Below are 22,428 nucleotides of genomic sequence, written 5' to 3'. Positions count from 1 at the left end.
TAAGCATTCATATCCTTAACATAATCCTTAACTGTGACATATGCAGAACTTTCTATCATTACTCTTCATGCTGTTGGTATGCCACTAATACTGATGTATGACAAAAATGTTTACTTGACCAGGCACTGCAGCAATTGTTAAAGAGATTGAGAGCATTTTAGTACAAAAATGGGAAGGGGGTGGCACAGGGGGACAGCAAGTATCTTTATGTAACCAATAGGACCCACTGCCACTGTATGCGGGGACATTTGGGCCCAGGGGCCAAATGCAGCACTCCAGGCCTCTCTGGCTGGCCCTTGAAACTCTCCTTATGTCACAACACCTCCAAATCCACACCCCTTACCAGTCTTGCTTTGCACCCTCCTTGAGTGCTTTTACCTGGCTGGAATGTTTCCTTGAATTCTGATGCTTCTTGGGATGGAGGCCAAAGAGGGATGTGGGAGTGCAAAGAAACTAGAGGGCTGTACTGACATGAACTCTTTGGACGCAGAATAGTGGGAGAAACCAGCTGGAGAACCACCAAGGGAAGAAGACTCGGAGACCATGGAGCACTCTTGGGATGACGCTGGAGACAAGGGAGAAGAATGGGAAGAGGAGGTGTCAGAAGTTGAAGAGGAAGCAGGGCTTAGTGAGCTAAGGGTTTGGCAGAAAGAAGACCAGAATCAGATGCAGAAGCTGAAGGAGGCGAGAACGAGGCAGAGACGAGTCAGGCTGCTGAAAAGTCACAGGTATCCCCTCTCCTGCTGCAACAATCTCCCAGAACCAGGAAAGGCATGAAAAGGGTGGAGGAGAGATTGCCTACACACAGGCACAGACACTGCTTTCTTGGGAAAAGCCCTGGAGTGGAGTGGACTGATTGACAGCTGTGGTGAGACAGGACTTTCAGTCTCAGCAACTGATGGAGTAAGACCTACTGGGGAGGAGCAGCTGTGCTCGTTAGGCCCGACACTTGGCCTAGTCTCTGTAGTTTGTCTTTCTGCTGATAAAGTTTTCTCCAACTCTGAACTCTGTAATTTACTGCCAGCTCGCTCTTTGGCATGTACAAAGGTAAAATCTGCATTTATTCCTCTGTCCACCACTGATATGCGCCCCTCATAAGGGACTGTGGTCCTCAAAATGAAAAAGGTTCTCTACCCCTGCTGTACACACAGAATCAGCTCCTGGTTATGGTTCCACAGCATGTAGAAACGGAAGCCAACTATTGCTTCAAATTGTGCTACTTCAGAGTTACAGGCCTTAACTATCTGAAAGAAACACATATAATGGCAAAAAATAGTTCCCAAATAGCTTAGTTGATGAACAAATCAGCTCCCAAATGCCACAAACCCCGACGTAAGTGTTCCAGTTTGTGAATGTTTTTCGGAAGCTGAACGTCTGTTTTGGCTGTCAGCATTGTTTCTGGGACCAATCAGCCAATCAGAAGTCGGGCCTTGATTTTCGAACGTTTTGGAAGTTGAGTGGACTTCCAGAACATATTGAGTTTGAGAACCATGGTACCACTGTACTAGATAGCAGAAATGCCAATTACAACTTAGAGTTAACATTTCTACTAGCTCACCAAAAAATGCATTAAAGCTGTCCATACTGGTGCCTAAAGGCATTCCACAAGCAGGGAGCCACCACTGAAAAGCCTGTTCTTGTGTCACCACTTTCCACACCCTGTGGAAGGGCCTTGGAAAGGGAACACAGGCTCCAAGTTGGTTCATGAGGAGAGAGGCAGTCCTCGAGCTTTTGGGGTTCTGAGCCACATAAGGCTTTTAAAATCAAAACCAGCACTAATGAATTGAGCCCAAAAGTTAATTGGTATCTAGAGCAGGCATACCATAATTAGTTTTATATGTTCGAACCATCATTCCCTGGCCAGCAATTTGGCCACTGAATTCTGCACCAGCTGCAGTTTCCAAACCATCTTCAAAGGCAGCCCCACATATAATGGATTGCAGTAATCTAACCAGAGCCTAGACAACAGATGTTAAACTGTGCTTGTCCATGCAGGGTGCATGGTGGAAGGCACCTCACTGCAAAGCTTGAGCTTTGAGCAACAATAATGGATCCAGAAGTCCTTCAGAGGTAGTGTAACCCAATCCAGACAAAATCCACTCCATTCAGTCTCAGGAACCACTCCCTACCATTGCCTTAGTCTTCTATGGATTAAGCTTCAGGTTATTGGCTCTCATCCAGCCCATTACAGCAGGAAGACATCTATCTGCCTTGCACATTCACTCCTACACCTGCATATGTCAAGAAGCAGAACTGCATATGACTATGCATATAAAGGTGCTTACCCAAGCCCTATCAAGTTATTATGACAGCTGAGGCATAAAATCCCACAAGCACCTCTCCTCCCTCCTTGGTACTAAAAAAGAAATAAATTAAATAGTTAATGAATTGCTGCTTTTCCATGACACCCTCAATCAGTTGTGTGAAGTAGTGCCTCTCTGCTTGGTAGGGAAGATCCTATCCATTAACCTGGAAGGCACAAAGTTGGCTACCCATGGACTCTATGCTCAGATATATATTTTTAGATGCTTCCCATCCAATAGGAAAGGTGTTCTGTACATGTTCACAGTCAGTCACTGAGAAGCAAAATGTTTTTGTTTGTTTTTTTGGAAGGGTGGAAGTGCAAACATTTTGGAGGACATCCATGAAGTTCATCCCCACCACTCATTTTAGGATTTAAGTTATGCTTAAAAGCCTTACTGAAATCAAGATGCGCTATGTCCACAGCATTCCCCTGATCCACCGAGCTTGCAGATCTGCTTCCAACAAGCCTCTCTCCTAGTTTAAGGAATGCATGAAAATGCAGTCACTATTATTTAGAGGTTGCTTTTTTGAGAGTTTGTCAGTGAATTTTTAAAAGTTTGGTCTCTATGCCTGTTTAAATATCAGTGACTGACTCTACATCCTTCCTCAAATCTGGAAAATACTCTTCCTAACACAGAGGCCAATTATGATTACCGTAGTGTCATGCTCTGCACATGAGCCATGTAGTTTTCAGTACTGAATCGTGCATTGCAACTATGTTCTGCTATGCCCTGGTTGAAATTTTTATTTTATTTTATTTTATTTGGTCTGTTGGTTGGAATCCTTAAAAAAAAAACAACTAAGAATGGGGGAAGCATTTTTAATCATTAAAAGTTAAACTGATTTGTAGAGGCATGAAAACTGCATGCCATTGGAAGAAAGTGTTCCTCACATTTTAAAAAGTTGTGTGTACTATGTTTAGAGTTCTGGCAAAGGTCAGTAAAATCAATACATGCATTAAAAAACTTACATGGAACAATTAAATTTCTAAATAAGAGTTATGGAGTCAACCTTGTTTGAAAATCATACTTGAGTGTTCTTGCCTGGAAGATGTCGGTAGATGCGCAAGAATAATTCCTCCCCCTTCCCCTTATTTTAGAGAAAGTGTGGAGACAGCAGCACACTGCACATGTGCAATGGCACCCTTTCCTTAAAAAGTGCTGCACACTCACTTCCTATGAAAACATGTCAGGCTAAAAACTGCAGCCCAACCCATCCGGAATGTTACCACCAGCGGCCCCTGATGTAACTCTTCTTGTTTAAATCCAATTCAAAATCTTTTGTTCTAATTGAAGCAGGTAGTGATAGGTAGCAATGGGGGCGGGATACGGTTCGCACCGGGCACAGGTGTGGTTTACTACGGTACTTGGCTAGCTCTTAATTTCAAAGAGGCTGCAAATTCTAGAGGAGAGTTGATAAATAAACTTAGGGAGCAAAGCCCCGCTCAACAATGCAGGGCCGGCTTCCGAGTCACCCAACTGCCTATTGCGAAGCTTCCCAAACCAAGAGGCCAAGATCTCGGTTTCGGTGCGAGCGATGGGCGGCCTCCCTCCTTAACGGGGCGCCCCTCCGCCCGGGCAAACCGGGAGCGCGCGCCGCGGAGCGCCGGGGCGGAGGCGAGGCGGCGGGCACGCGCAGGCCGGGCCCGGCCGGCCTCTCTCCTCTCAGTCGCTGCGTCGTCGGCCATGGCGGCGGCGGCGGCGGCCTCGCAACGGGATCCTGCCGGGGACTGGCAGGACTTCTCGGGCTTCCAGCCCCCGGCCGAGGAGAGCGGCTGCCCGGAGTCCCCGGCGGCGTGTCGGGAAGGAGGCACTTGGGGCGGCGGCGGAGGAGGCAACGACCTGGCGGCCCAGCTGCCGCTCTGCTTCCAGGCGCCGCCGCCGCCGAGCTGCGCCGAAGGGGAAGCGCGGGTCCCGCCGAGGCCTCTCAGCGACCAGAGCGCGCTGCACGAAGACGAGTGAGTGGCCGGGCCGGGGACCCTTGGGGGGGGGGTGCGTGACGGGCCCGCCCCCTCCCCAGGCCGGTGTGGCCTTTTCGGGACGGGTGCATAGTTTGGGGGGCAAATATTAGCGCCCTGGGGGAGCGTCGGCCCTCAGAGGCTGCTCCCCGCGAAGAGCTGGCGGTTGGGGATGAAGGGGCTTCTGGGAGCGCAGAATCGCCCCCTCGAGGAGGCGGGAGGGAGCTGCGCCGCCCTCTGCATTCCCCAGCACTGCGCGGTCCCCGAGGCCCTTGAGGAAGACGTCGGAATGCAACACTAGGGTTGGTTGGGCATCATTCGGCGAGCTCGGCCTTTTGCTCGTGAGGGGGGGGGGGTTGCTCGGAAGCTCAGAGCGGTTTCCTGTAGGTATCGTGCCAGCTTGCGCGTGCCAAGGGTTGGACTAGATGACCCGTGGGGACCCCTTCCAACTCTGCCATTCTATGAAGCTTCTTTAGTACGTCAGGACTCGGCCACGCAGGCAAGCTTTGTTCTAGTCCCCCAGAACCGGGTTCCAGTTTACAGCGGGGACTTCTCTGTCTGGTGGAAGGAGAACTATCTGTGCGCAGAATTTGATTTATTTAAGGAGAGGCCCTTTACAAACCCGTCCAGTCCCAGAAGACGTGTTGGCTCTGCATGTTTACTCGCTGCATTCAGTTGGGCTTATTCCTGGTCAAAAGATTGCAGCCTCAGGCAGGGGAAGCTTCCATACACAGACATGATTTGTTGCTTCTAAACCATAATATTTGAGAACCAGCTTGTCAGGGTTCTTAAAACCTCTTGCTCACTAGAGGTTTCTCTTTAAAGTCTGTGGAACTTTAACTTTGTCTTTTTATGTTGTTTGCTTTTTAGCAAGCACAAGTTTGTCATCTGCTCTGATTTGTTCTCCAATACAGTTAATCCTCTCCGATTAGATTCTCTGTTTATAAACACATATTCTCTGGGTTGCCCCAAAAGTAGTAAGTCTTTGAGGAATATTATTCAGAGCTCTTGTGAAGCCAGATAACACAGTCCAGTTACTGGAGACAAAAAACATATCAGCCATTTGTGTTGCTGACTTGCTGGTGAGTTTCCCAGAGAAATATGATTTGACCACTGTTACAGACAAGAGTACTGGACTAGATACAGTCTAACCGAGCAAGACAATTGTTAGATTCTTGCCTCTGCGCATGCAAAACTAATTGCTGCTGTTATTCACGTATCTACATTGAGGGGGGAAAGTATTTGATCTCCTGCTAAATTTGCCCGTTTGCCCTCTGACAAAGAAATGACCAGTCCATAATTTTAATGGTAGGTTTATTGTAGCTGTGAGAGACAGAAGAACAACAGCAAACCCCTCCAGAAACCCAGCTTTTGCTTCCATTGGTTGTTGTCACCTTCTCACCATTCTGCTTGGCAATAGTCCAGCCTTGTGCAGATCTACAATCTTGTCCCTGACATCCTTGGACAGCTCTTTGGTCTTGGTCATGGTGGCTACTTTAAAATCTGCTAGATTGCTTCTGTCTACAGGTGTCTTTTGTACAGGTACTGTAACGAGCTGGGAGTACAGGTAAAACCTCTCCCTTACAGCAGGTGCTTCTAATCTCAGCTCGTTGCATACAGTGAAGATACCAGGTAGCCTGACATCTGGCTGGTTGACAGGGGATCAAATACTTATTTCACTCATTATAATGCACATCAATCTCTGACTTTTGTCTTCTGGGTTTCTTCAGGTTTTCCTGTTGTTATTCTGTCTCTCACAGCTACAATAAACCTATCATTAAAATTATGGACTGGCCATTTCTTCGTCAGGGGGCAAATGGGAAAATTTAGCAGGGGATCAAATAATTTTTCCCCTCACTGTATGTTATCACCTTAAAAGGGAATAACCTTAAAAGGGAACACTATGTTATTACCCAGCAAGGGAAATCCACATGCAGAAGCAAGTATACTTCCATGGACACATAGGCATTACAAATGTGCATCATGAAATCCATCTGGGTCCCATTGAACTGGCTGGATATACCTTTTTATTTACCTAAGGGTGGGGGGTAGGAATGAGTATTACCATCTGGGCCACAGCTTATTGCACACAAGTAAGGATGGGTTAGGGCCATCCCATCTTAGCTGAGAGATTCATTTTTATTGTTATGTATGTAGTTCCAAAATGTTTGATTTTGGAACCACTGTGGGATTCACCTGGTTAATGCATTTTTAAAACCACAGTGTTGCTCAGTATATTTGTCAGATTTAATATAGTAGTTGCTGTATAGCTTGAAGGCTAAAATATAATTTATTTTCCCCCCTCAGGATTTGGAATGCTCTGACAGATAATTATGGTAATGTAATGCCAGTTGACTGGAAGTCTTCACACACCAGAGCACTGCATTTGCCAACACTGAATCTTTCTGAAAAGGGAGTAAGTACACGCCTACAATACTTTCTGAACAGCTTTCTCTTGAATGCTTGCTGCTGTGGCACATAACCACAATGTTGTTGCATCATTTGTCAAATGAAGGAACTTTTGACATAAAATTCTCAGCTTTCTGTTTCCATTTTGAGGCTGCTTCTTAAAAATATATATCTGCCAAATTTCTATTAGAAATGAGAGTCGATATATTTACCTCTTTGCCTTGGCCTTTTGACACTTGTATATTTTCAGCACCCACCCTATTTTTTGTGACTGCGGCTGAACAGTGGGTAATAAATTAAAGTAATAATATTTAACATTTCATTCACTCTTATAGTTGCAGTTGTGTGCAGACTTTTGTGCAATGTTATGTAAGTTCTGTTTAAGTTAGTGGCTGCTTGTTTATATTTGTTCATCGCTTTTCCGAAAAATCTTAAAGCGACTTACAACGTATTAAAATACTGAACCATGTATGTGCCCATGCACATAAACCATACCTTATTTAGTGTATGTCCAAATAAGAAAATGACTTCTTTGGTTACAGCTAAAAGCATTTTTGCCTCTAATTTTGGGCAAAAGTTCTGACCTAGTTGTTTTGTTTCCACTGCTTAGCAGTGCAATCCTATGCATGTTTACTGAAAAGTAAGTTCCATGGAGTTGTGGGGCTCTGAGGTCAGTGGGTTTAGGATTGCCTTTGGTTTAAAATGATTGCATATTTCTTGGAAGGATTTAGGATCCAAAAACAATAGTTGGGATTTGGCACATAATGTCTTGATGCTTTTAATAATAATTTTCTTACTCTTCTTTTTGTTATTTAGGTTAATGACAACATGAACCTTGACTTATCAGATGATGAAGAGTTGAGAGAGCAACTAGACATGCATTCTATTATAGTTTCCTGCATCAATGAAGAACCACTCTTCACAGCTGAGCAGGTAAAGAACGGAAAGCACTCATGCAGCTTTGATAACAGCACCTGGTTATTAAGCTTCTTATCTCTCTAATGGAAGAAATACTAAATACACTTGGAGACGAACTATAGGAATGCAGGAATGTAACCCAAAGTCCAGCCTTTGCTATCATATTGTAATTTTGTTTGGATTTATAGGTATGCTTCCTTCTCATAAAAAGACACAAATGAAATATCAGGAGAAGATTTGCCCCATATGACAATATTTTATATTGAAGGAAAATGCTTAGAAAGTTACTGTTAAGTTTTGAAAATCAGCCCTGAATGTTACATTGTGTCTTTGATTTTCCATAACTCTGTGTTTGTGTGTTTACTTTGAAAGGTGATTGAAGAAATAGAGGAAATGATGCAGGAATCTCCAGATCCAGATGATGAAGAAACACCAACCCAGTCAGACCGCCTGTCCTTACTGTCCCAGGAAATTCAAACGCTTAAGAGATCTAGTACAAACCACAATTATGAAGAACGTAAGGAATCCTTCTGCTGTATTTTGCATTTGATTTCCTCTTCTTACAAACTGTTCAATGTTTGAAAGAGCATTTCACTTCTGTACACACAATTAGGCTTGATTTTCATTAGATGCCTTGATTGCATGATTTGTCGGAAGAGGTCAGAACAGTAAGTCATATGTTTCTGATCTGTCAAAATAAAACATTTTCCAGAACACTTTCCTGCATTTTGTCAGGATTCTTTTTGCTTTTTTTGGAGCTTGCCTGATTATGGAATAGTTTGCAATGAGCTGGGATTCTTCTGAAGACCTTTATGCTCCAGTGTACTGCAATGTCATCTTCACATAACAGGGTTTTGTCTGTAAAGGCTAATGCCTGTATGGCCCTGATCTCCATCTGGATATAATAAATATTATAAGGAAACTTTTTAAAGCAAATCCCAGTTTGTGTAACATACAGAAGTTTGCCTCATATACCCAAAAGTGATATCCCCCCCCCCAAAAAAAGTATTTTCCAGTATAGAATGGTGAACACCTGATTTACCATGTTTCAATTTATCAATGTTTGCCTATCTTTCTCTTGGTAGTTTCGCTGTTATGTCGTCTACAGATAAGGCCAAGTGGAAGTGGAAGCAGGCTGTATTTGGTGATGCGCATGTCTGTAATTCTCTGTAGAAATACAGTCTTGAGGAATTTTAGTTATTCAGGATAACTAAACGTTTTTCTGCCCCATCCTGATAGGCTTTCTCCTCCTATAAGCAGCTATTGAGCAGGACAGATGTACACGTTGTCCTTAAAACTGGTGACACCTCTTGAAAATAGCATTTGAATTCTTCCGGTCAATAGTCAGGGACGATGCAAGTAGTCCAAGAACACTTGGAAGGTGATAGCTTGTCCACCCCTGATATGCACCATCACATGTGAAGTGAGTTGCAGTTGCGGAAGAGTGTTTCATCATAAGTTCATAGATTTGGCAGCTGTTGCTCTTTGGGTGCATTTGTTAGGAGCAAAGTATTGGATTTATGCTGTTTTTGATATGCATTATTATACGCAACATAATTTTTTGTTCTGTTTGGAAAGCAGGTGTGAAAAATCTATCTGTGACAGAATTAAATGATCTGTTAGAAGAGATTGAGACCGCCATCAAGGACTACTCTGAGGAGCTAGTGCAGCAGTTGGCACTACGAGATGAGCTGGAATTTGAGAAGGAAGTAAAGAACAGCTTCATCTCTGTCCTTATTGAAGTACAAAACAAACAAAGAGAACAGAAGGAAATGGCAAAGAAGAAAAAGAAACTGAAAAATGGCAGTCCTCAGAATGGCAAGCAAGAGAGGAGTCATATGCCTGGAACAGTAAGAACATTGTCCTTTGTGTCTGTAGATATAAACCAAATTAGAATTTTAACTCTAGTTGATCACTTTCTATCTACGTCTTACTTCTTAAAGTATATACAGCTCCTGTCTTTCTGGTTGCCATTATTGGGGAATCTCATAGCTTCTGATTGGCAACTATGACTTCATCAAACTGTAATAGTTATACATTTACAGTGGGCTCTATTCAACATAGTGCTAATCCTTGCAATAGTACAACAATTTAGTCAAATACTTTGAGAAGTTGTACTCCTTATGGCTAAACACTGCACTTACTATGTTCTAGGGAATGCGTACTGTACATGCTTTGTTTTGAGCAACTTGTAAGGAGTAAAGAGGAATGATACTGCCCTGGAAATTCAGAAAATGATGGAAACCTTTCAGTCTAAAATCTAGAAATCTGAAGTACAGAGGTCTTGGTAGTAATTTTTCATTAGAGTGATTACAGAAATGGAATAGAAGTTAAGTTGTGCACAAGGATGCAGAACTGTTGGACAGATTTCAGTAACTGTCATTGCAACAGCATATATACCCTTTGCCATATAAAGTTTTCCACATACCCCATCTCCTTTCATTAGCCTTCTTTTTTCTCAATTCTGTATGTCTTCTATGTCCTGCTCAAGCCTCTGCCTCCTCCAGTTGCTCGGGGATCACACATTATTTTGCCAGTGTTGTCATCAGCATGTAGAGGCCCCTCAAAACCCTTTTCCAGGTAGACTACGACCTAGAGATGCGGGAGTACTTACCACATACAGCGCATCCTCTTAATGTCAGGGACTTTGGGGGACCAGAAAGATCCTGCCACAGATGTTAGTAAGATCTGTGCTTAGTAGGATTGTGCTATAGTGTCAAGTAAGCTTTGCCTCAAGGCATTATACCTTCATTAAAAATAAAAAAAATAGCTAGGCTAGGGAGTAGGTGCTTAATGAAAGATATTTATGAAGGTCTTCATGTATAAATAATACTGCCATAAAAAGGACAGAACACTTTTAATAGTAAATGCATAAATAACAGCATTAATAGACTCTGCATTGGCCAGGAGATTGTTTAGTCATAAGCTTTGTTAATTTTAGGAGGAATAGGAACATGTGCCATAAGTGACTGTCATTTTAAAGGTCAATCTGCTCCAGAGAGAGGTATACAGATGCTCAAACATCATGTGCTAGAGCATCAAGGAGTTTCTAGTTGAACCCTAGAGATGCGTCCGAGGCACAGTCTTTTTCGCTACCTTTGTTCACATGTATCATGTGTACCATTTACGTGTGATGCAATCTGCATGTCTTTTTACTTGAGTACGGTATCTAAGTTCAAAAAGTGGCCCTAATCGCAAGTGGTACAAAGGATGAGAGCGGTTCTGGCATTGCGCAGGGCCTTGTGGCCTGCTTATCTTTGAGAGGGGCTTGAGGAGATGCAGGAGGACAGCTGGGAGCTGCCCCTAAATGCTACCCTCCCTTTTGCAACCTCTTTATGCTGCTCTTTGTAGGAAAAAGGTCTGTTGGTATGCAACTCCTCTTTCTGCTTCTCAGCCAAGGCTAGAGTAGTTTTGAGAGGGGTGCTCTTTGCATTGGAAGGATTTTCAGCTGCAGTCTCTGCAAAAGATGCTGGAACTAAAAATGCTATACGAGATGAAAAACATCTGGTATATGAAACAATTGGGTTTGGAATGGGGGGGGGGGCTTTTTCAGCCTGAGGGCCACATTCCATTAGAGGGTGGAGCTGGAGGTGAAACAATTAATATAAATGTTATATTTGTATAGTAAGCTAGTTTTTAATCACATTTGCATACCCCTCTCTATCCTCCATTATGACAAGCAGGAGGTATTATCAGTGTTCAAGTGCACATTTCAGCCAGGCAAGAAACACATGGGGTGCAAAGCAGGGCCAGTGAGTGGCCTAGGGAAAGTGCCAGGTGCCAAACAGAGAGACCTGGAGGGCTGCGTTTGGCCCCCAAGCCTGAGATTCCCCACCTGTGGGTCGTAAAATAGAAACCAAGCTGATGTGTTAACCAAAATCAATGGTCCCTGTGCACCTGCACATTTTTGGGCTGCGTGAGAAAACGCCTTGCATTCAAAGCAGTCAAAGCAGACGGTTGATTTTATTCACGTTGCAATCATTAACTGCCTTTTGGTGTCAGTGGGGAGGTCAGAACAGAGAAAGGTAGAATACAAACACGTGACTGCCACTGGCATCAAACCATGTTAGGGGATAGGGATACACATGCAGACCTTTGTTGTTGTTGTCATTTAGTCGTGTCCGACTCTTCGTGACCCCATGGACCAGAGCACGCCAGGCACTCCTGTCTTCCACTGCCTCCCGCAGTTTGGTCAAACTCATGCTGGTAGCTTCGAGAACACTGTCCAACCATCTCGTCCTCTGTCGTCCCCTTCTCCTTGTGCCCTCCATCTTTCCCAACATCAGGGTCTTTTCCAGGGAGTCTTCTCTTCTCATGAGGTGGCCAAAGTATTGGAGCCTCAGCTTCAGGATCTGTCCTTCCAGTGAGCACTCAGGGCTGATTTCCTTCAGAATGGATAGGTTTGATCTTCTTGCAGTCCATGGGACTCTCAAGAGTCTCCTCCAGCACCATAATTCAAAAGCATCAATTCTTCGGCGATCAGCCTGCTTTATGGTCCAGCTCTCACTTCCATACATACATGCAGACCTTACCCAGTACCAATCTCCCCATGTACATTCACATGTGCTATACACACAGCACCCTTTTAAATGCAAGGGATCCAGTCAAGAAGGTGACTTACCAGTGGGACTTGTTTTTACGCATGACATGCCCATTGGGACAACTAAGTATAAGTTTTTTTATATCTTAGGTTTTAAGTGTTCTTCTTTATTCTACATGTTGCATATTAATTTAATGGTGTGAATAAAGTAAAAGGCTAGCTACTATAGCAAGGGTGAGGAACTGGATCCAGCCAGAGGGCCGGATCCAGAAGTAGTGAACCCTCCACAGGTTAGTTAGACAGGTGGGCAAACATCAGGTGTCTGAAGCTTTAGGCTGTGGCTGCAAACAAGTCTGTTTTATGACATTTAGCATCTCACATAATTCATGTAGAAAACACTTTGGTATCAGGCCTGTGTTTATAAAATTGTACTGATGGTCCTATTTCTAAATTCTATAGTTTTCTTTTGCTAAAGAGCTAAATATTGAAAAAGTAAGTTTTTCTCCGCTTAAACTGCAGTTGCATTTATTCATTCCTAACAGCTTGTCTCTGTCATTTACCTTGCTTGCATCTTTAGTAAATCCTAACTAATAGCTTTTAAATTTTTCTGTTCTCCCTTCCCTTTTCCCTCCTGCCATGTTCTTGCTCCCTATAGCGGTTCAGCATGGAAGGGATCTCAAATGTTATTCAGAATGGCTTCCGTCAAACGTTTGGAAACTCGGGTGGAGAAAAACAGGTGCTGGGCTATCCTCTGACGCTTTGTTTTTTCCCTTGTGCTATCCTTTCTGTCTTTATATAAATCAAGGCCTTAAAAAGCTGGCAGCGGTAGTATTTTCAGACTACAAGTGATCACCGGAGGGGGGAGGGGATATTAGCATGCTTACTCGCGTCTTCTCTGCCTTCAAGGCTATGATTTGTTTGCAAAGGTTTTCTTTCCTCGGTAGTTAAAGAGCAGACAAGCCTTGATATGCACAGAAAAATTGCAGCAAATGAACAATTTCCCTCTAGGGTTCATTTAACCTCTGAAAATAAAATATAGGCATCAGCATAATGCATACTTGGAATGAACTGCATGCATAAGAAATCAGCAGTAGAAGGTCATGTCAGCTTAAATACTTCAGCACAAGAAGAAAGAAATGCAGGAAAATAGTGTATGGTAAATAAGTCTGGCAACTTCCAATATGTTTAAAGCCTCTTTGTTATGGATTCTCAAACATCACGTGTTTCCTTGGACAATTTTTTATTTCATTTAAAGCAAATATATGTGTAATCCACAATCCAAAGGGATATTAAATGCCATAAATAGTTCAATACTTTTTTTCTCCAAACATCATCATTATTATTATTATTATTATTATTATTATTATTATTATATCCCAATGTCAGATTGCTAGACTGTATTATAGTATTGAAAAGGTATGTCTATACAACCTTACAATAATCAGGGTGGACTAGATGACCCTAGGGGTACCTTCTAACTCTACAATTATGTGGTTCTATTGAAAAAGTGTGTATATAGAGTAGTGATCAAAAACTGCCACTGTATAGTATTGACACAAATGACCTGTAAGTACTAGGTGTGTATGCTATTTTGGCTGGCTTTTATGATCAGACATATTTGTTTTAGATCAGACCCACAGCTAGTGCTGCTATGCAAATTTTAATGAGGATCAAATTGTTTAAAAGACAAGACACACTTTTTTTTTTACTAAACACGCTCTCATTTTAAAAATCTCAGATAGAACATGTACTTCTATATTTGTACAGGCTTTAAATAAAGGTAACAAAAACAATTCTGAGGCAGATGGTATAAGACAAGGTAGCTTCCTATGTACGCATTTCATAGTCTGTGGTTATCTTTTTAACAATATTAAAATCATTGGACAGCTTCTCTTTGCAGTTAGCACCACTTAGCATAAACATTGGATTGAGTAGTGACAATAGGATTTGGAGAGGGTAAAATCTAATTTTGACCAGCCCTCATCTTGGAGAGTCCTGAAGAGATGCTGGGAACATTAGGGTTGAAAACTCTTTAAATCCCTAAAGAATATGGAAGGTAGAAGAGCAGTGATAAAAACAAGGTTGAAGGTTCAATCCCTGTATGGGACAGCTACATAGAATCATAGAGTTGGAAGGGAACCTGAGGATCATCTAGTCCAACCCCTGCAATGTCAGAGCACGCAGCTGTCCCTTACGGGGATCGAACCCACAACCTTGGTATCTACCACACTTTAATCAACTGAGCTGGATGGCCCTCAAGAGTCCTGTCCAACTATAATTCTGTTGCGTCAGCCTGGATAGCTCAGTTGGTTAGAGTGGTTTGCAATCTAAGTCCAGAAGAAGGCCACGGTGCTAAAATGAATGAGCTGGGGTCTTTTGGACTGCTGTGTATGTTGTCAGTGTCCCCAGTGGAGCCCATTCCAAGCAGTCCCTGCCAGTGCTTCCATTGTACTAGACGAATACAATCCATTTGCACACTGAGCTCCCGCAGATGCCTAGATCTCTGTTCAACATGGTGCTTGCAAATTAAGCCCTTCTGTTGAAATAAATGCCCAACTTACTGGCAGAGAACTCTGTGGCTGCAAAAGCCCATGTACTACTTATCAGTCTCTGAACTGGAGCAAAGTTTGTATCAACTTTTGGTATGGGCAGAGTTTTGAAAGGAGGGGCTGTGTGACATTTGCTGAGCACGGTTTGGGGTCTCCAGTATTGTTTGCTGTCAGAACCTTCAACATTGTTTTAGAAGCTCATCGTAAGGTATGTGTACTATGTACATTAATTTGACACCATTTCTGTAGTTTCCAAAATGTATTTTATTAGTTTGATAGCTCTCTATCCCAAATACATAGGTGCTAACATGCATATTTCTTTTTCTGGAATTTTAAAATGCATAATGCTTCTTTTCATACTAAGGTATTCTGCCTCAGGCAGCAGCTTCTCAGTCATTTAGGCTGCAGTCCTGAACACACTTACAGGGAAATAAGTGGTTGAACATAGCAGGACTTTCATATGGCTCATTCAGTAAAGCATGAGACTCTTAATCTCAGAGTTATGGGTTTGAGCCCCACATTGGGCAATAGAGTCCTGCATTGCAGGGGGTTGGGCTAGATAACCTTTCTGTGAATAAACTTGTATAGGGTTATGCTATTTATTATCTTCTTACCATGGGGGGGATACTCTTCGTATGTTGCCATAGGTTAACAAGTCAATTGGTTTCAATGGTTGAAAGAGTTTTAAAATGTTGTTTGCATGGGTACAGCTCTGCATATTGCCTTGTGACCTATTGGCAAGGAGGGCTGCTTTATTTCAGAAATCCCCAAGAGTTCAGTTTTGGGTTTGAGAGTCTACAAAAAAAACCCCCAATGAATGCCAAATTTGAAATTATGGAGCCAAAAAATATTGCCAGTAAAAGCTTCAAAAGAAACACGTTTAGTTTTCTGAAATCTGTGTATTTATTCAAACCAATTTGAACTAAATTCAGATGTAGATAATGTAAGCCCATGTATTGGGAACAACTGTGTTTAAAGTTGAAATACATAATTGGAAAGACTTGAGTAGTGGGCGGATGTCTGCCATAAAACATTACTACTACTGCTACTATTTTCCATTACTACTATTATTACTACTACACACTTCTGTATGGCAATAATAAAACATGCCACCAAAGGAAAAATGCTGAAGAACTAGAGACAGAATGCTGATTTAAAGCACCTTGCTTCTTCAGCAGCACAAAGCTGCAGTGGAAAAGAATATCTAGCTTCAGAGATGCCTTTCCAAGCAAAATGGGCTATGTCCACAAAGTGAAAGCAAATAAGGATTGTTCAGTACAGTTGGGCAGCTCAGCTCCCTGGACCATTGCGTTGCCACTGCCACTGAGTAAGCCTGCATGCAAGTGCATAGGGGAAGCTAGCACACAACCTTTCCTGGCAGCAGCTGGGGGAGCTGGGCCTCCCAGAATGTGATTTCACTTATCCAAATATATTTGGGTATGTTCCTTGGTCCAGATGCTGGTTAGTTGGTTACACTGACTCATTTCACAATTCATGCAGCAAGTCATTCCATGGAGTCACCTCCCAACACACACACACACACACACACACACACTTACATATAGTATATCCATGATGAAAAGATTGAGCAGACAATTCCTGAACAAACATAGTAACTATTCATTATTATTGGCATTTAAAAGATCTGTGGGTTTACATTTGGTTATCCAGGTTATCAAATGCAAAAATAAAATGTTGTGTGTACTATCCCGTTATAACTTCCTTACAGTACAGAAAATCTCTAAAAGGAAGAGTTTGGCTAACTACAATGTGTCGTATCCAACAGTGTCCATTGGCATAAGGAATCCGTCAGAAGAATGAAAGAGAGCGAAACAATTTTCAGCATCTCGCGGAATCACCAGAAATGGTTTCTGTCCTCATTCTGCAAATGGATTTTTTCCATCAGTGAGGGAATGGACACCCTTGGATGCTACCTTGTAAACAGTATTCTGGAATTTAAGATCAGTTTTGACACACTGTATTGACACACATCATTTTGTTGCTTTCTAGAATATATTTACAATTGGTTTCATTGTGTTTAGACAGAATTTAACAGATCTGGTTTGTACATAATGAGATATATTTATCGTATGACTGTAAACTGGAAGTTGTGCCAAGAATCACTGATGCTATTTAGTAATCCTTGCATTCATTTGGCAGTACCTGACAACAGTCATCCCTTATGAGAAGAAAAGTGGACCTCCATCAGTTGAAGATCTCCAAACATTAACAAAAAGTAAGTATATAATAGTGACTACAGTACTTTCAAAAGTCAAATTCTAGATTATTTTCTCAGATCCAGAAGAGTTGGTAGGGTTGCACATCTCCCAGTGTATCTTTGGAGGAAAATTGCATTAGAAAACCAAGCATTTTATGTTCTAAAATCTGAAATAACTCAAAAATGCCTGGAGTTGATCTGCAGCCATATGTTACCCAGAGAGGCCACTAACTGCCCCATGGCATGTGAAGACTTATTTAAAATGAAGACTTATTTAAAAGGTTGTACCCTTCCTGCATCTTTCAGTGAAATCAGTGTTATTCCCCGGCTCAGGTATGCATTAATATTCTGAAATTGGTAGAACTAACTTCTACTGTTTAGCTTTAAACAACCAGGAAGTTCAGGTACATAATACAATTAGCCAAATTTCTTCAAGTTCGCTGTCTGCATCACAAGGTAGCAGTAATATCCAAGCAAATAGTTGTCCAATTTTCCTGAAACATTTCTTCTCCAGATTGTTTTTCTGTATCAAGTACTTAGCAAGAGTCACAGCCATACTAATGAAGAACTATCCCTTTCTCCATTCATAAACAGTTCAGAGGAGGCACTATCTAAAGAGTTAGCGGCATTGTTTTCCACTGACTAGCTGCAACTTGATTCTTGACTCAGTAACAGACTTCCTGACTCTCCCTGCTAACACTGTGTGGCAGGCCTCAAAACATTTATTTAGAGCACTGGACTCTCAGCTGTTGATATACAGATATTTCAGAACGAAACAGTAAATGTGCTACAATCAAGTATAATTCTACATATTTACTCCTAAATATTAAGGAGGTTGGGATGTGTTCTTCATAAAAGTTGCGCATTATTTGATTCACATATATTGATCCAAAAGGGAAATAGTAAAATTACCCTTGCCACTTGGCAGGTTAGCACAAGTGGCTAGTTTACCAAATTACCAGCATCTGTTGGTTTCTAGACCTGTTGTGGGCAGGGGTTGCTTTGAATGCACTTGAGAAATAATTATTTGGGTGCATTGAGGACAAAGCAGCCATGAAGTGAGCTGTCTACCACTTGCTGACCATGGAGCGCAATGCTAAAGACTCCAGCTTCCAATGCCCTTGTACCCTGAGAACTTGGGGGACATTTGTCGGGTGGCCAGGCAAGTAGTGCTATCATTGAAAACGAACCCTGTTATTACAGATTAATAGAACAGTCCACTTTGTTGGGGAGACATACATTTGATTAAAGCTAGGGTTGTTTAATGTTCTTATCCATGGTTGACTTGGATGAAAGTAGGGGGGCGAAATAATGTGCACAATAACCTTCAATACAGTTGCTCTAATGCGGGGTATCTAAATAGTTGTCAGTGCACTTCTTTTAGGTAGTCGACTACATGTCTGTAAAAATACAGTTAAAATCACACCTTATCTAGCACAGTGCATTGCAATTGCTACAACAGGCAGAAAAATCATTAAATGGTCCGCCAAGACCCTTGGCAATTTCCCAGTAGTTTGTGTGAAAAGGGTTTGGGAAGCACTGCTCTAAATGCCATGTTTATATTGACTAAGTTGGTGCTTCTTCCACTGATCATCATCTCTACATTTTACAGTTCTTCATGCCATGAAAGAAGACAGTGAGAAAGTGCCAAGCTTATTAACAGACTACATTTTGAAGGGTGAGCTAGTCTTGCATCTTTTTTTAAAAAAAATGTTAATTTGTAGAGTATGAAATATTTCTACATTTCAAGGCTTTTATCCATTCAGGCTTTTGGCCAATAATTTTATAAAGCCATTTCACTACTAGTTTTAACTGCTGTCTGCAGTATGTTACAGTGTTTTTAAAACTTGTTTTATGTAATATAATTATGGTGAGCTGCCCTGGGGTCCCTTTGGAGAGGAAGGGTGCGAGTTGTGAATTTGAAATAGTAAATAAATCAAAACACTCTGCTGGCTCCACGAATGGAGTAGGTGAAGACACATAGAGGGGGAGAGCTCTGGGATGTGGAGATTAAACATTGGGTGCAGAGACTTAAAAGTCATTTGTCTGTGTTTTGGAAATGGTTCAAAGGGCAACGCTTCCTCACACCAGTATTTTATAGGGGTTGTAAACAACTTGCCACTTGGAAAAGCTGCTCTCGTGAAATATGCCAGCACTAAAAGCTATGTTGCGCATGTCTTAATAAGACCTATGCAATGTTTGAGAAGGTTCTAGAGAATTATTACATATTCCTCATTAACTGTTTACCTGGTATTCTTTTAGAAGCTGAGAGAAAAGCAGTGTTCTGTTCTACCTGTGCAGTGTTTCAAAGTGGTATTTTAAACTCTCCACCTTGTGTGTGTTTAATTTGTGTGATGGTGTGCGGGGCTGGCCACCAAGCACATAAAGCGGTAATCACACAAGTTAAATGCGTGCAAGTTGTGAGTCGACTGTAGAGAAATCTTTCCGTAGTACGAGGATTTTTTAGAAAAGGATTTCTAAGGTTAGGGTGATAACTTGCAGCTGAATAAAAAACAACAATCCATTAAGCTGGTTTTTAGAAAATTCATTTTGTCTTTATGATTTGACTTGTCGAAAAAAAGCAAGTACAACAATGTAATGCTCTTCACGTACCTGGTGCACTACTGCTGCAAAATACTTTGTCAGTTCGATGTAGCAGTAAGAGTATAGGATTTGCATTTGTGCCTGTTGGAATTCAAGGTGTGAGTGCTAGAAATGAACTTTATTGTAGGCTTTGGAAAATTCATTGGGCACTGCAGATATGCAAATAGCATAAATAGGATAGGGGATAAAAAATATAAAATGTTAAAAAATATGTCCTCATACACTTTTTAGAAACAATTATCATATTTCTTTTACTTGTGATTTTTTACTTGGAGTGACATATCAGTACAAATATGTCTAACAAACCAAACAATACCCTAACCAAATATATTTCTTTCAAACCAGCAATGTCCCACATTAGTAAGGCACAAAATATAACCTAAAGACCTATATAAAAACAGTTCTCATATCTAGTAGTAACTCCTGTTGCAAGCATCTAAAATGAAACTTTTTATACCTTCTTAAACCAATTGCCCATGCAGTCTGGTGCTGCCAATAAAGCAGAATTTTGAAGAGAGAAACTTTTCACCCGATGCAATGCTTAAGGCTAATCAAATGGAATACAAAAAGTACTTTTAATCCCTTGCTGGTGTAAAGATTCCTGAACCTAAATAAGTAGGCAGTGGAATGAAAACCAATGGCAAAAAGCAGCAGCAGAGGAACAGCAAAGAAAATTGCTTAAAGCTCTGGCATGCAACAGGGTTGGGAAGGGAAAGGGCTACACCCCTCTTCCATGTCAAGCTTTGTGTAAAATGTGTTGAACATTTGCAAGAGGGAGAAATTGTTCACCTTCCTGGTTGAGTATCTGTTGCAGATTCGACCAAGAATCTCATTAGGTTGACTTAAGGGTGGAAAAGAACTTGACACACGAGAACGTTTGTGTGCTATCAAAGAAAATATATATATATATTTGGTGTGGTTTTGAGCTTTGCGTTTTTGTTTCCAACCTTTTGAATTAAAATGGGATTTTAACACTACTTTTAGAGTTTATTACCTGCAGGGTAAAGATTTTCTTAATAAAAAACTGTTTTCAGATTAGCACAAAATGTTCATGCAACTAAAGAAATATGTACTTTTTCCTCTTCTGATAACCTTAAACCTTACTTCTTCATTTGCTTTTGTGTTGTGCTAGCATTGGTTTGAAAGCTGGATTGCTCTGAGGTTTGTGTCTTTTAGCTCTGAAGCAGGAATGAGGAATATGTAAAGGACATGTCTTGACTCCCACTGTAATCTGTCAGTGGAGAGAGTACACTTTGCATCAGAGTTGTTCTTTCATTGTTGCTGCATGGAGTATCTGAGAGATCTGCTAGATATCTGGACAATTACTTTTTAAAAGAATTATTCTGTGTCACCTAAGACATGACCTTCTATTTAACTCATTTCTGTAAGTAATTAGTTGATGGTAGTGTGTGTTCCTTTATGGATTTGTTTTGTTTGTGTGATGGGGAATGAGGTCCATATTCATTATGCATAGCAATTGCTTCCTGTGAATTTGGTAACGCTTTTAGAATAGAGATCTCAGCATTCTAGTTTTATTAGCTCATATCTGACACTGTTTTGGGATGAGCCAATCCAAAAATACCTATATGCATCTCTTTATTCTTTTGCAGTTTTGTGCCCTACATGAAGAGAGCTGTGTTTGGTGAAAGGCAGCCGGGCTAATTCCTGTGACAAAGGTTGTTCAAAGCCTTTCAGTTTGGCCCCGTGTTCTCATGTATTTACTATTTTCATTGCCTGCTTGGACTTTTGAATCCTGGAGTGAGTCCTCCAGAGTATGTAGAATTCATCCATTATTTTCATGTGATGTATTTGAGCAGAGAACAAATGCTGTACAGTTTTATCCACATGCATTGTTTTGGCTTTTTAAACAGTATTTTTTACAAACACACGGCATGTAATTATCCTCCACAACAATCTGAGTCTGTGGAAGAACAAGAAACTTTAGTGTAAGTAAAAACCTATTACATTAAACAGAACTTTTAATAATAACTGCAATAGGTTATTGCATTAAATGTGTAAAATGGCTCAAAAGCTGAACCTGCACTGCAAAATTCGACTGAAGTTCTTCATGGGAGACTCTAGAATAGTGATATGGGAACTAGCACTGAACTTTTTTTTATGTAAGAGTTAAAAAGAAGTATTGTTGTGTTTAGTGTTACTGTTTACCGATTCTCATCAATTTTTCAGCACTCTACAGAAGTAAAAAGAGGTAGGGTATCATTTTTCCATTACTGGTTGGCTCGCTTAATGAGATTACAATTCATGAGGAAGTTATTCTCCGCAAGCCCCACGGAAATGAATGGGATATGTGAAAGACCACAGTCAGCCTTGCATGGGAAATCTTCCTGATTGATTTGTTTCAAATTATTGTCCCATTAATATTGTGCTCAGTATTTTAATTATTTAAATGAATGTAGTTGAATATGAATATCTTGCTGCTATTGTGCTTTTTAGTCCACATGTTAAATGTTTGGTCATAGTATAACATTTTATATGCTGCAGAATATTAATGAACATTTTTAAAAAGACACTGTTCTCCTGTTGTTATTTGATTTATGTATTGCAGCACAGTGTCTGCCCACTGCACTTCTTTTGCTTACGGTGTATAAATACTAACTCCTCTCAAAGGTGGGACTTTGGCAACACAATAGAAGTCTCACCAAGTTTTCAAGTGTCTCAGCCGCTACAAAGGATCCTTAAAACTGCAGACAGGAAAGAGCAATAGCTTAGGAGATGAATGCGCTAAAAAAACTGGCTGTAAAAAAGCATTCACTTCAGGCTTGTTTATGCTGTGCAACTTGCTGCAGCCTTCTGTTTCCTGAAATGTCAAGAATGTGACCCTATACACAAGTTATCCGCTGGTGTGTCTAATACTAGAACAGAAAGTTATCCTGTTCCTAGGAACACCTATGCAGGTTCAATCTTTCCT

The 22,428-nt window shown here is 41.3% G+C and overlaps 1 protein-coding gene across 3 annotated transcripts; it reads left to right on the top strand.

Moving 5' to 3' along the window:
- Window positions 1–3,758: 3,758 nt before the first annotated feature.
- On the top strand, window positions 3,759–22,027 carry FEZ2 (fasciculation and elongation protein zeta 2). 3 transcript variants are annotated; one of them, XM_083432253.1, is made up of 10 exons: window positions 3,932–4,261; window positions 6,569–6,677; window positions 7,487–7,603; window positions 7,961–8,105; window positions 9,170–9,438; window positions 12,784–12,864; window positions 16,838–16,913; window positions 18,508–18,573; window positions 20,632–20,660; window positions 21,110–22,027. In XM_083432253.1, the coding sequence occupies exons 1-9, from the start codon at window positions 3,990–3,992 to the stop codon at window positions 20,640–20,642; spliced, it is 1,146 nt and encodes a 381-aa protein (XP_083288379.1). In that variant the 5' UTR covers window positions 3,932–3,989; the 3' UTR covers window positions 20,643–20,660; window positions 21,110–22,027. The 3 variants fall into 3 exon arrangements, with proteins under 3 accessions (XP_083288380.1, XP_083288378.1, XP_083288379.1); XM_083432252.1 differs by lacking the exon at window positions 20,632–20,660 and having other exon boundaries at window positions 3,839–4,261; XM_083432254.1 differs by lacking the exons at window positions 12,784–12,864; window positions 20,632–20,660 and having other exon boundaries at window positions 3,759–4,261.
- The last annotated feature ends 401 nt before the right edge of the window (window positions 22,028–22,428 follow it).

This window comes from Podarcis tiliguerta, assembly GCF_965153285.1.
Source record: "Podarcis tiliguerta genome assembly, chromosome: 3".
NCBI classification, from domain to species: Eukaryota; Metazoa; Chordata; class Lepidosauria; order Squamata; family Lacertidae; genus Podarcis; species Podarcis tiliguerta.
The sequence above is the reverse complement of the archived record's forward strand: the minus strand, read 5'-3'. Positions and strand labels throughout refer to the sequence as shown.

Excerpts from the sequence above, each read along its gene's own strand:
- FEZ2 (XM_083432252.1), top strand. The coding sequence starts at position 3,990 with ATGGCGGCGGCGGCGGCGGCCTCGCAACGGGATCCTGCCGGGGACTGG. Across the intron at positions 9,439-12,783 it reads GGAGTCATATGCCTGGAACA|CGGTTCAGCATGGAAGGGAT; the intron begins GTAAGAACATTG and ends TGCTCCCTATAG. Across the intron at positions 16,914-18,507 it reads TCTCCAAACATTAACAAAAA|TTCTTCATGCCATGAAAGAA; the intron begins GTAAGTATATAA and ends TACATTTTACAG.